The 13,310-nt window shown below is 41.2% G+C and overlaps 1 protein-coding gene across 1 annotated transcript in view; it reads left to right on the forward strand.

Annotated features, from left to right (window-relative positions):
- Positions 1-29: 29 nt before the first annotated feature.
- Positions 30-13,310, forward strand: part of spidr (scaffold protein involved in DNA repair) — a 30,531-nt gene continuing 17,250 nt past the window's right edge. The window contains exons 1-9 of the mRNA XM_069691922.1: positions 30-251; positions 549-701; positions 842-905; positions 1,264-1,479; positions 1,841-1,977; positions 4,873-5,108; positions 5,762-5,871; positions 7,347-7,566; positions 11,833-12,037. Coding sequence (XP_069548023.1) covers positions 237-251; positions 549-701; positions 842-905; positions 1,264-1,479; positions 1,841-1,977; positions 4,873-5,108; positions 5,762-5,871; positions 7,347-7,566; positions 11,833-12,037 — 1,356 coding nt within the window. The 5' untranslated portion in view covers positions 30-236. The remainder of the gene's footprint in view (positions 252-548; positions 702-841; positions 906-1,263; positions 1,480-1,840; positions 1,978-4,872; positions 5,109-5,761; positions 5,872-7,346; positions 7,567-11,832; positions 12,038-13,310) is intronic.

Raw genomic sequence — 13,310 nt, forward strand, 5'->3', positions numbered from 1 at the left:
ACCCGCCTCCGGTCCACGCTCGTGAACAATCGAACACACCCCTCTTCTTGATTGAGCAAGCGCTCCCAAGTTTCGTTCCTCCTGTTAGCTTCACTTGCAAAACCGGTGAGGTTACCGGCAACCTCTCAAACACGGGTCAAAGAAATAGATGTGATAGATCATTGCACTGCGTCGCGTGAAACAACAACAACAACAGTAACCTAAACTTTAAACTGTGTTGTTGTCTTTTTGTCTCCATGTCTTCAAGAAAGGTAAGAACCCTGAATACTATAGCAAGCCAGCTAACGCTAACCTCACTAGCTCGTTAGCTTTAACGTTGCCCCGTCCCGCTGTGCCCGCCCGCCCGCTGAGTGGAGTTTACTTGCCGGGTCCCGCGTTACCACATTGATCAGTCAGTTATTTAACAATCACAGATGCTCAATTTCCGTTTGTAGATAAGCTCCTGAAAATGATCAGAAAAAATTTAGTCGGTGCTAACTCGGTACAAACTTTTCGAGAAATGTTTTTCAAACGGATCCCTCTTGATGTCTTTCCTTCATCTCTGGCAGCGTCAAAGGAAACCCGACGACGCGAAGTGTGTTTTCTTTCCGGGTGACGTCGAACATGGTCTCACAAAAACGGGGAGAGAGCCGCCTTCGCTTTCATCGGTGTCGTCCGCTAAGAGCTGGGAGAAGCGCGGGGACAGTTTCTGGGACACTCCGGTGATAAAGAGCATCACGACGTGATGAACACTCAGCATCAGTCTCATTTCCATCCTCTTGTGTATTTTTTTTTCTTCCCCCTCGTTGCTCCATATTTTGCTGATTGTGTTGATACTTTATTTATTTTGTTGTTGTTGCAGAGCCTCCAGTCATCAAGGAGGAAATTGTCTGCCATAAGGAAGCTGGTTCACGTTCCTGCTTTAGGTAAATATGTTGGTTCATTACTCTCCCACAGCCTGCTGGCAGTGCCTACATGTACCAGGATGCATTGCATCTGAGCTTCTGACCTCTGACCCCTGACACCTCACCCCAAAAGGGATTGGCTTTATTTTGCCACAATTAGCACGTGAAAACTTGGTTCAGACAAGCAGTTTGAGGACATTGGCTTCACTTGACAAAAGACAAATGAAAAGATTGTCTTTTGGAACTGATACCAAAAAAAAAACCAACCAAGTATTAAAAGCATTTTACATGCTACTGTTATCTTAAACAGCTTTAACAGAGACTTCATCTTTATTTGGCTCTGACATGATAATATCTCCTTCTCCATGCGTTTTCCCAGCGCAGAGCAGCACCCTTTGCTGTAATGAGGACCCAGTGCACATTGCGTGGAGCTCCAGTGACAATGAACAGTCTGATGATGAAACACAGAAGCAGCATCTGTCCAGAGTTGTTGCTCAGCAGCAGCAACCTCAGCATCAACCTCAGAGACCCGGGCGACTCATGGCTCGCTCTCAGTCTTACACCCGAGCGCTGCACATGCTCTGCAATGACAAAGGTACAAAAAAAAAAAAAAAAGTAATAGTGTTAGGTTATTTTAAGTGTGAAGTTTAGCTTATGCAAAGTTTATCTTTGTTTTTACACTTTGTTTTCTGAATGGATCAAACAAATGTGTTAAATAGTGAATTTTAGAGGTGCTGGATGTGGATTTTCTTACCTGTGGACAGATTTGGGCTGGCTGTTTCCCCCAATTTTAAGTCTTTATTCTACGTTAAGCTCGCTGTAGGTTCATATTCAGTGTACATTTATCTCTGGCCAGGAAACAAAATAGACTTATTTATCACAAGGTTGAACTAGTCCTTTAATTCAGTTTCTTTCATTTCATAAAACTGTCTTCCTTCCTTCCTTCCTTACTTCAGGTGACCTTCCTGTCATAGACACAGACAGTGACCTGGAGGAGTCTGAGGAAGACTTTGAAAAGGACAGCGGGCAACAAATCTCAGACTGCGAGTCCTCTGATGAAAAGCCAAAGGACTTCCCTCTTAAATCTGAAGATGTGAGTGAATTATTCTTATTCTGATAACCCTTATTAGAACCGACCGCAGTGCATGGAACAGGTGTATCACGCGCAATAATCTGCAGCAGCAAAAATGCAGGTGTTTCCTCTGATGGCCGCGTTGCATTTAGAGCAGGTCCTGCTCCGTTGCATGCTGGGTCACAGCCGTGGGACACTTAATCGAATGAAGCCATAATGAATGCCATTAACTCCACCTTTGCTTTTCCTGCTGTGACATGTCAAAAGAGCTGCCTTGACAAAAGTATGTACCATAACAAGGACACATTCTGTTGTCTATGATTTATATTAAGAAACTCTAGGTGGTGCTACACACCTTCTTAAGCTCATTCTGCTAATTTAGTCCAGTGCACACTCTCCCTCAATGTTTCTAATTAACAGTTGACTGCCAGTTCATGCTGTTATCTGTGGAGTATGCAAGTATCAGTACTTTTTCTGGCGTCTAGTGAGATACTTGTCGGTTTATTGCTCACTTCCTCTGTTAAACATGATGAACTTTGTTTGCCGCTTTAGCTTTAAGCTGCATGGAAAGGCCACGTTTCAGTGTAAAATAGTTTTTATGGCACCGAGTTTTACCTGAAGTCTTCACATCTGTGTTTTTCTTTGAGTAATTTTGATTTAATTTGTTGTTGTTGTATGTGTGGTGCCACTAGGTGGCATGTTGCAGCATGTCCTGATGTCCTCATAATACCTGACAGGCTCAAACTACCACTCCACTTTTTAGATCCAGGTTATGTTCTGTCAAAGTTCACAAGCTGAGGCTGCAATAAAACACCAGCTTAATGTGAAAGCTGACGCTCAACTTATCCAAAGCGCATGTTAATACCACAGTATATGTATGCATGATATGAAACTTTTTTTACTTGAAAAATTTGTATAGTTGCATCTAAACCTCTGAAAATGTGCAAATATTAAAATGACTTTAAGTAGTGGTATTTATAGAAAAGCATCATAGAGCTGCAAAACAGAGAAAATGAATTGGCTTTTAATGAGTAACATTTGATGGATCCTGGTTCACAGATGTTGGGATTTGCTCCCTTTTTGTCTCCAATTAAAGGAAATTAAACATTTTTGAGGTTTGCAGTGTTTGTAAGCTGTTCAATGATGTCACCTCATTAGTCCTGGGAAAAATGTGATCCACAAATAATCAGCAGATTAATCAATTCATGTCACCAGTTTTCTAAACACAGTTCTAATTTTCATTAGTATTCGCGTTATCACTGTAGCCAGTCTATCGCGGACCCTCCTGCATGAGATCTGGATCGACTGTTCCTTCTCAAAAGTCATTCACCAGCAGTGTTTGTTAAAGGCAGGGCTGGCATGGAGAGAATGTACAAGGAGTGGTGAAGTTGTTGTGCTCCGGTTCAGGACCACACACACAGCATTTATTTGTTGCAGCACCCATTATATTACAGAATTGATGGTAATGTGGTTGTCCAGATAGCGGTCTATGAAAGGGTCTTTGAACAGGGTGGCTCTGTTTATAGGCGGTTATCATCTTACTATATTACTGTTCCTGCTAATTAAACTCAGGTAGTCATGCTGCAAAACATTTGATGAATGCAAGTAAGTTGTGATGAAGCTCTTAAGTTGTGAGGCTCTATGTCGAGAGGAAGCCCGGTGACAGATTAACATCACTCCTGCAGACCTTGCTGCTTCCTCTTGTCATAGTTTTAATTTGCTGCTATGAGCTCTCTGGGGTTAAACAATATTTAAGATCAACTAGTAGGAGGTTTGTGGTCAGACGGTGACTAGAAAGAGTCGGAAGGGTCCTAGTTTCTCAAATATAGTTGCATTGAAATTTATGCGTGTAGTAGTTTTGGCAGGTTGATTCGTGCATATTAGGTAATGGAAATAGCATTTAGCCATTTAGCTCGTGGATTTATTGCATGCATCTATTAATCATTATATTTCACTTTTTCAGTTTATGACATATTAATGGAATGAAACCAGCAGAATGTATAAACCTACTTGAACTTTTTATTTTCTGCCCGGAAAGCTCTGGTACACATTGCCAATTGTAAATCAAACCGGATCTAACAGGATGCAGAGGGGGAAGATCCCAATCCAAGGCCAAGTTTACGACTGCCGATAAATGCATGGCTGACTCACTTGATGTTTGTCCTCTATATTTCTGTGTTATTGTTCTCGCTGCTGAAAGTGGGCGGGAGGAGCTGTGAAGGCGACTTTGCATTTCAAGGCCAAAGAGCATGGCCACTTCCCAGATGGAGCGTGTTGCTCGGTCCGACTGCCCCAACACGAGCGCTTTGAGGGGTCAACAACCCCCACCACATGAGAGCTAGAGCAGGACTATAAACGTGGTTTTACTACTGTTTGTTCAGGAAAACTTGCGAGTGGATGAGGCTGTGTAGAGCTGTGTACTTACAATGCTTTCAGTGCCGGGTGAAAACATTTTTGATCCCGGGCCAGGAACATAGTGTTCCTTTTTTTTCTCTGTAGCTGGTGTGACGTCTGCTGGCTCTCTGCCCAGCAGGGTCAAGTTGATTCAAATAAGAGAGCACATTGGCTGACAGAGCTGGTATGTTGGTCTTGTCTGCACATGACAGGAACTCAGGCTTCTCGTGGATTTTTCCATGAGCACTCATTCCCTCAGGTGTAGTGAGCAGTGATGCAGCAAAAAAGATAGTTTTGTTACCATATCTTGTGGATTAATCAGTCTGACCACGTACCATTATCCACCCACTGCATTGTGCAGTTTATTTCGCCTTTAAGTACTCATTAATTAATCCACTAATGGTTGAAACATTTTTATGCAGTTAACATCCCCCTGAACTGCACCTCAACATGTGAATTCAATAAAGGGAATTTTTTTTTTCCCACAGTGAATTCAATTAATAATTATTACTCTGTTCCCAGGTAACAGAGCTTGAGATTTCAGGTTATGTGTCAGATGGAGAGGATGTTGGCGGCACATCGGCTACGAGCAGATTGGACTCGGAGATCTTTCCTCTCCAAACTGCTGAGGGCAGCAAAAGGTCAGTCAGTGACTGGGTGAGATCTGCTCAGGCCATGTTGCAGACACCTCAGAAAACACTGGACATGCAGTCCAAGACTCCCGAAGACTCCGCCAAAAAGAAAAGAAAGTTGCAAAGGTTTGAACTGTGTTCTTAAAAGTTTCATTTGTGGATGCACCATTTCAGTGCTGTCGTTATTTTCCCCAATACACATTCTAATACCACAACACAAGGCGTTGCTGATATTGATACAAGAGAAGTGTTCCTTTTGTCCTCATGAAACTGTTGTAGAGGTTTTACATGGGGATAAACAAAGACTAAATCTACCCTCATGAAGGTTATTATGATCAGGTTTTTTTTTTCAAGAGGTGTTGATTCAACTTTATGATCTGGCGTGTGATGCTTCTGTAGGTGGTCTACTAAAATGGAAACTGAGTGTATGTAATGTATGAAAGGCTGTTGCTTCATAATAGAAGCGAACAAAGTAACAACACATGTTGCTTGCTGCCAGGTGATAGTAAAAACTCCAGTGACAATGTTTCCGCGGCAGAACTGACGATGAAAGGGACACCTGGTGTCAAAATGTGGGTGCTAAATGTCGTTTACAATCGTCAAGCCCTCCAAATCTGACAGATGGCTATCTGTAGTCTTTGACAGCTTTGTTGGCTGCATCAGAAAATCCTTTGTTTCTCTGTGAAATAAACAACTCTGCATGTGTGTCGGTGAGGCCATGTGTGCCATGTGAGTTTATCACATTACATCATCTACCTCTGTGCGTGTGTGTTTCACAGTGGAGGTCTGGCAGAGAGGCTGAATCGGCTTCAGTGCAGGCAGAGGTCAGCTATCAGCTTCTGGAAGCATCAGTCCATCTGTGACACCTCAGCAGCAACAACCACAACAGGTGATCCACTGCCACACAAACCAGATTACATCAGGATCACGCACGCATACATCCACGCACCATCGATTGAGTTTAACGATGAACTTTGATTTTGTGAGTGGGATGACGCCCGTACGTGGGGGCCACGCTGAGGAGGAGCCCTGTGGCTCTGAACTGTGAAGTCGGTATGTAGGTGACAGGAAACTGCTTACCTAGTTCTTTTTTTGTGTATTTTTTCCTTTCCGTGGTGAACCAAACCACTTGTGTTGTTAAGTACCTCCTTATGTTAGGACACAAGCAGTGGCTTAGAGGTGACAGTTGATTGTGGAAAAAGTTAAGTTAAAAAGTTAAAGCAACTTTAAGAGTTTCTGGTCAGCTGATGGTTTAATAAGTATAAAGAGTTAAACGCAGGGTAAAAGTGTGGCGGTTCATTCTGAAGTCTAATCAATAATTGTCATTTTTTGGGGTTGTTGTTTTTTTTTTACATTGAGGAATTCTGCTTTTGTTTGTCTGAAGCTTTAAACCAGATGGCTCACATCAGGCTTATTAAAAAAATATAAAAACGTTGGTGCGTATTTAAACTTTCTCAGGGTTTTCATTTTAATCTGTCATCCTGCTGGACACACGCTGAACCATAACAACAATGTTGCACGAGTAGACACTCGTTTATTTTTGTTGTAATAATTTTATGTGCATGGTGTGAGCATGCTCGCATTTGCACAGGTAGGAGACCTTGAATTGTTTCCTGACACATTGCTCTGCCTGCAACTTCCAAGCCAAATCATTACAGATCAGGAGGAAGACTCCAGAACTTTCTCAGTTTTGCCCCACTGCCCGGGGTTATTCGGATATTTGGACAAATGCATGTTAAAACTTAATAGCTCTCGAGTGATTTCCTATCTGATTTTCTCTTATCATTTTAAAATTCCTCCTCTGGCCACACACAGAAAAGACAATAGAGTGCATTGACTCTGGAATCTCATGCTGTGATTTTCACAATTAAATGCAATCAAGTTCACACACTTGGTTTACATTGCAGCCAAGTCGCCATTTATCTCAGTTTGATTTATAGCTGCAGAGCATTGTCATGATTTGCTCCTCTTAATTATCTCTGTGGACTTTATTGTTCAGGCCAAAAGCACAGTCAGCAATGTGGTAAGATTCCAAACATTTGTACAGTCACCCAGAGGGGCTTACTGTGTTTCATATCCAGCTCAGCCGGAGTCAGTTACAGCCTTACAGTTATGCAGCGCAAATTGTTCTGATGCTAAAAGGGAATTTACTCTCCCAGAGCAGAGTAAGTCCCACAGGGAGCAAGAGTCCCTCGGAGCATGAGTACACGCTGCACGCACGCACGCACGCACGCACGCACGCACGCACGCACGCACGCACACACACACACACACACACACACACACACACACACACACAAAGTAACGCATGCAGAAACAGGCAAAAACACTCCACATCTGTGTTGTTGTTGCTCTGCTCTCCAGTGGACAGGACTGGCGTGCTGGTGCTGGAGGTGCTGGAGGTTCACGAGGAGTGCAGCATGCAACTGGCGCACTGTGAGCACCACCGCCCCCCCGGAGACACCCACCAGCACAGTGACCCCGTCCCTGAGGAGAGAGCTCGTGTGTTGGTGTTATTCAACAGAGAGACAGCAGCGCAGCTGATTCCTGCACCCAGAGACATCATCCATATTTACCCACCGTGGTGAGAGGATGCATGTCACACTTTAAAGTACTGCTCCCTTCAGATGTTTTTTTTTTTTTTTTTTTTTTTTGGCCTTTAGTGTGCAGAAAGATATGCCGAGTGTGACATAGACGACTTTGATGGTTCTATAAGAGAAAGTGTATCCGTGCATAGTTCGAACTGTAAACTTTATTTTAGAGATTTTTCCATTGGGGGGGTGGCAGAACAACCATTGCTGGTGACTGACAGGAAGCTGTGTTACCTGATCAGACATTTATTGAAATGAAAATCATTGAGATTATTATTTTTGTGTGTCTTGAGGGGATCTTTAAATCAAAATTATATTTAGCTTCTGGTGTGTGGATGCACAAGCAGTTGGGTTTGGGTATTTGGTGCCGTATTGTAATTACAAGGCTCTGAAATAGTGAACCAGTGAACACCAACTTTGGGAGGTAACATACATTGAATATTGGAGAAATATGTTGCAGTTCAAGAAAGCTGCAAACTATTGTGGCAATTAGATCTCCAACTTGTGTTATTTTCATTATTTACTTATCTGCTCCTAATTTTCCCAAAGCCCAAAATGGCATCCTCAAATACATGTTTTTGTCCAAACTAACAGTATGAAGCCCAAAGATATTCTGTTTACAATGATAGAAAACCCAGATGGATAAAAACTCATCACATTTGAAAAACAGCGACCAAAAAAAAAAAATCACCAAACTTGACTGATTAATTTTGTGTTAATTGACTAATGCTTTAATTGTTTCAGCCATAATAGGAATAGCTAAATTTAGAGTCAGAACATGTTATCTGTATGTATCTGAAATAGCACTGGTCTTATGAGTCATATTGGTCAGTGAAACCATTTCTTAGATTTCCTTGTTTTTGATAGTTCTTTCCAAATCACCTCTTGGCCGTTGATCAAAAACTACACAGTTTTACAGGCAGTCACACAATACAAGCCTGACACAATACACGCAGGACAAAGGGTAACGAGAGCTCTCAAAATAATGCTGAGGAGGCATTCGGGAAGACGGAATACTGCACATGGATATGTACGTTACACTGTTTTAAAGTGAAAAAACGTGCTGTTCTCAGCTCACAATTGTACGCACTGAGGCCCCAGATGTGAAGAACAGTCCCTCACACGGTGGGGTGGTGGGAGGGGGTGTTTTTAGGGATTGTTTTGGAGTCAGAGCGAGGCAGCAGTTGACTCCAGCTGTTGGGAGTTTGATTTGAGTGTGCTCTGGAATATCCAGGCTGGCGGAAGCGCAGGGGCCTCCTCAGCGCTCTGACGTCACGAACAGCTCCAGGGAATGTTTCGCATTCCTCTTCCTGGCAGTAGTTAGGTCATTTCCAGCAAGCCGGGGAAAAAACACAGTGGGATTATTTTCTGGAGCATTTGGGAGTAGAGAGTGGAGGGAGCCAGAGGGCCGAGATTGAAAACACATGGTGGTTTTGAGAGTATCTCTGGCTTTAGCACCTCTCCTTCCCTGTTATATCCTATTCCTGAAATCACAGGATACAATAGAGCCCACCAAACACACCCATTCATTCTTTCAAAGAATTATTCCTCGTGTCAGCATGTGTCCTAAAATCTTTGTTTTTGTCCGTTACTTTGAAAAGTTTGCGGGGCATTTGGTTTTTATTTAAAATCAATCAATATTCTGCCTCAATAAAAAGTCCCTTACTCATAACAAAAACAGCCATAACCATGAAAAGCTGATGACAGGCTTAATGTTCTCTGAAGAGGTATTTATTCATCCGACTTATAGGACAGGCCAAAGTGTAAAAATAAAAAAAATTAAAAATTAAAAAAAGAATTTAGAGGCTTGTAAAATTCCTCTTATCAGTTTCCTGTGTGACACTCGAAGGATTAACCTCCCCCATAATTCCTGCGGCGAGTAGGTTGACTCCTCCCACCTCCCACGCCTTGTGAGTGGGCCTTTGGACTGAGCGGAAATACCTGCAGGGATTATTCACTTGCACACTGTGACGTTAGCAGACTCGGCCACTCCTTAACCCAGTTACCTTTGTGATGATGACAGCTGCCCACTCACCGGTTCACAATGGGGCCACATTGCCTGGCATAAGTGTTGCATTCGTTCAGTTGAACAGTACGTTCTGCTCTGCCAAGATTCGAGTATGGCCTCTACTGATTAATGATCCCTGTAAAGATGGTGGTCTGATAAACGTCGATATAATGCTTCATCATAGCACGTGTGCTCGCTTTGGGGTTTTGTGATTGGTGAGAGAAGTCAGTGTTCGGTTTGGTAAAAATTTACTGAAGGAATTAGTCGCATCAAATAGTGAGTAAAACTACATAGTTGAAGATCATATTAGTGGATAATTCTATTATTAACTGAGCATTCATTCTTTAATGTGTAAGCAGTACTTTCATGTTATATAGCTGGTTAAAGTGGAGCGCATTATAATGATTTTAATTCCTGTCAGGTAACTTAATTATTAAATGTACTAAAATAATTTTACTTCCCACTGTCAATTTTCAAGTTTTCTCTGGAGTGGTTTATAAATAACTACTAGCACTACAAATAATGATCATTTGATTGTTTATTAACTTTTTTTATTTACAAGTAAATAAGAGCAAGCCATTTTAAATTAAATAATAATATAAAAATGTGTACGCTTAATCCTACAACCATTCATTTACAATATGACAGAAAGAAGCTTTTCAAAGTACAGCTGGCAAATACAATACAGTATACTGTATGCACTTGATAGACAACTGTCATAATAACAGGGGATTAATGTTCAGATGAATGACCAATGATGAGTCATTAAAGTGTCTGACAGTTTGTACCGGATGTGGCAAACGCATAATATTGTTGGTATGAGTCTTGCTGGAGTACATTCAGTACAGTAACGATGTCAGGAACTGTTCAATGCAATCCAGGACAATAACGCAGCAGTAAATAACACCTGTTTGAAGTCTCATTAAGAACGTCTCTCGAGATGGCGACAAAAAGGTTTTTTCGAAGGTGTACTTTGTGCAGACGTTTGTTAGCCCTCGGTCTTCTTTGTAAAATATCTGTTCATTGTAATTCTAAAATAATTTTATGCTAATTAATTATTATTAGATGGACTGTTGGATTTGTTATAAGGACACAGTATTTACTCCCCCTCAGGGTGGACTAAATATTAGAAACTCACATCAGACCGCATTTCATTACCGCTGGCTGCAGCTAAACAGACAGCTGTGTAGGTATCCAATAATTTGGTTTCTACATATTTTCCCAGCCTGTTTTTATTGTATGTCCAAACACATTGTATTTTCTCCCCGCTTATCTGTTTGTTTGAACTATCACCACAGGTCTGAGACGAGCCGTGGCACGTACAGCCATTCCAGTCACAGAGTGCTCTTGGCTCCAAGTCAGCAATAATCCATCATCACTCTATTATACTTGTTACATGTGGAAGAAATTAAGTCGTAATTCACACTTACCACAAACAGCACGCTGTATAATTACCTGGCTGTTAGTCAGCTTCTTTCATTCTCAGGCTCGGTGCCACTCAGGTGTGTTATTTATCTAGATAAGCAAATACTTGACCAGAAATGTTATTCTCAAATTTTTAAGGAGAAGTTCAGCATCTCCAACTTGGCACACACGGAAGACTGAACTCCAAAGTGATAATGGTAAAATGGAAGTAAAAGCATTTGAGGGTCACACGTACACACTCTTTGTTTTTGATTTGGTGTTTTTCCTCTGCAAACTTCGCAGCCTGTTTGATTGTGACGAGTTGTGTTGAAGTACTTTTCCACAGATGACATCACATTTGGAAAGTGTTTCGATCGAGCTTTGCAGAGCTGCAGCCTTTTAAGAGCCTCGATTACACGGAAAATGTATCGTTCTCATGCATCTGCTGTGTTTTTCACTTGCCTTGGAGGAGGTTCACGTATTTGAACTTGTACTTTGTGCGGGGTGGTACACACTGAACAGACCTGTGGAGGTGGCTGGTACCTTATCTGAGTTTGACATTCAAACAGTCTCGAGCTGTCAGCCCCCCTACATTTATGCAACAGCCTATTCCATTTAATTTAAAATATGAGGTCTTTTTGCATCTGTTATCAGCGCAATCACAACTGAAGCTGTTCATCGTTACCCAACACCTGATAGATGTTTAATTTCAGGTTGAATACATTTCCCAAACCCAAAGCTTTCATACTCTGCAATAAGAATGGGCTGAGTCCAAAATGGCCCTCAAACAGCTGCTATATTAGAATAAGTATTGAATGTCAAACTAATGAACTTCATCTCTTTGCAGGCAAAGTCTTTCTGTAGAGGGCTTCAGCTGTCCTATTATCCTGAACACACACTTCAGCCAGAAAGTCTGCTCTGCTTCCAAACCAGCCGACATGTCCTTTACCAGAGGCCAGCTCTCTGCAGACAGGCGCATGCCTTATTATTTGGGTAAAATATTCGGACTGCTGGACTTATGCAGCACCACAGGCGGGAACAATCCCAAGCAGGTGTGTATGCTTCAGTGTCAATAGAATAAAATGCCTCGCATTTAATTCCCAATTCATACGATAATGTTTCTGGTGCTGTAAATTATAAGGCCTATAACAAACTTCACTTTGCCTTTTTAACTCACTTTTGGTTACTGTTAGAAAAATCTCATCAGTGCGGAGAAATCAGCAGAGAAGCACGTAATGACAGCACCGGTATGTTGTGTGCACAGAAGTTTGGCTACTGGCCACAAGGTTCAGCTCAGGTTTAGTCTCCTAAAAGCAAAACATTACAAGGCTTGTATCAATATTGTTTATGGTTTCATATTTATCAAATCGCAGGTGCAACTTTGCAGACAGCGTTTTTTGCCGCAGTGTTTGACAGGTTTTGCTTTTTTTATGGTAACGCCTAAAATAAATAGCTTCAGTGGAGCATCCACATACATCTCTAACATTCATAACATTTCTGCTTTAACTATATGATAGAAGATAGATTTGCACGTATGTTTGATTCCCTAAATATCTGAGCAAATATAAATAAATGACCAAATGATTCTGCCAGCTGTTGAAAAGAATTCTCAAAAAACATGGCAGTCAGTTACACCTTCCTATTTTAAAGCAGATATCTAATACAGGCTAAAGAAAACTGTCCTCACGGGAAATGTAGCTCACCGCAGTGATTTTTTGTTTGTTTGTTTGTTTTGTTACATAGATGCTTATCACAATGTCATGGTTTAAATTATAAATAATCATTTTGTTGTCAGTATGAGTTGTGTTATGCTTCTCTTTTGTTGTTTCTATCTCTTTTGTGTTTTGGACAATTGATCTGACAACTATTATGGCACCTATTTGTTTGCCAATTTATAGAATAGTAAATCATTTAGTGAAGAAAATGTATCAGTACGGTAACTTTAAATGTTAGACACAGCCCATACATCATACATACAGTTTAATAAAACTTATTGTATGTCTGTGGTTTCAGTGGAGTATGGAGCTGCAACTATTATCTTCATTGTTGATTAATCTGTTGATTATTTTCTCAAGTATTAGATTGTTTGGTGTAAGAAAAGACAGACTATTATAAAAAGAAGAAAACAAACCCATTACTAATTTACAAACCCAAAGAAATCCAGCAGTGATTCCTATCTGAGATGATAAAACCAGTGAAAGTTGAGCAATTGTGCTTAAAAGAAACTTGATGAATTGCCGATAAAGATACTTGCAATTTAATCTTCCAACTCATCAACTGACTGATTCATTCACTCATCTTTTCATCTTAACATCATGTTCATGA

This window comes from Brachyistius frenatus, unplaced genomic scaffold (assembly GCF_029030835.1).
Source record: "Brachyistius frenatus isolate BFR_SWC_R1_liver_20210118 unplaced genomic scaffold, ASM2903083v1 Contig_12, whole genome shotgun sequence".
NCBI classification, from domain to species: Eukaryota; Metazoa; Chordata; class Actinopteri; family Embiotocidae; genus Brachyistius; species Brachyistius frenatus.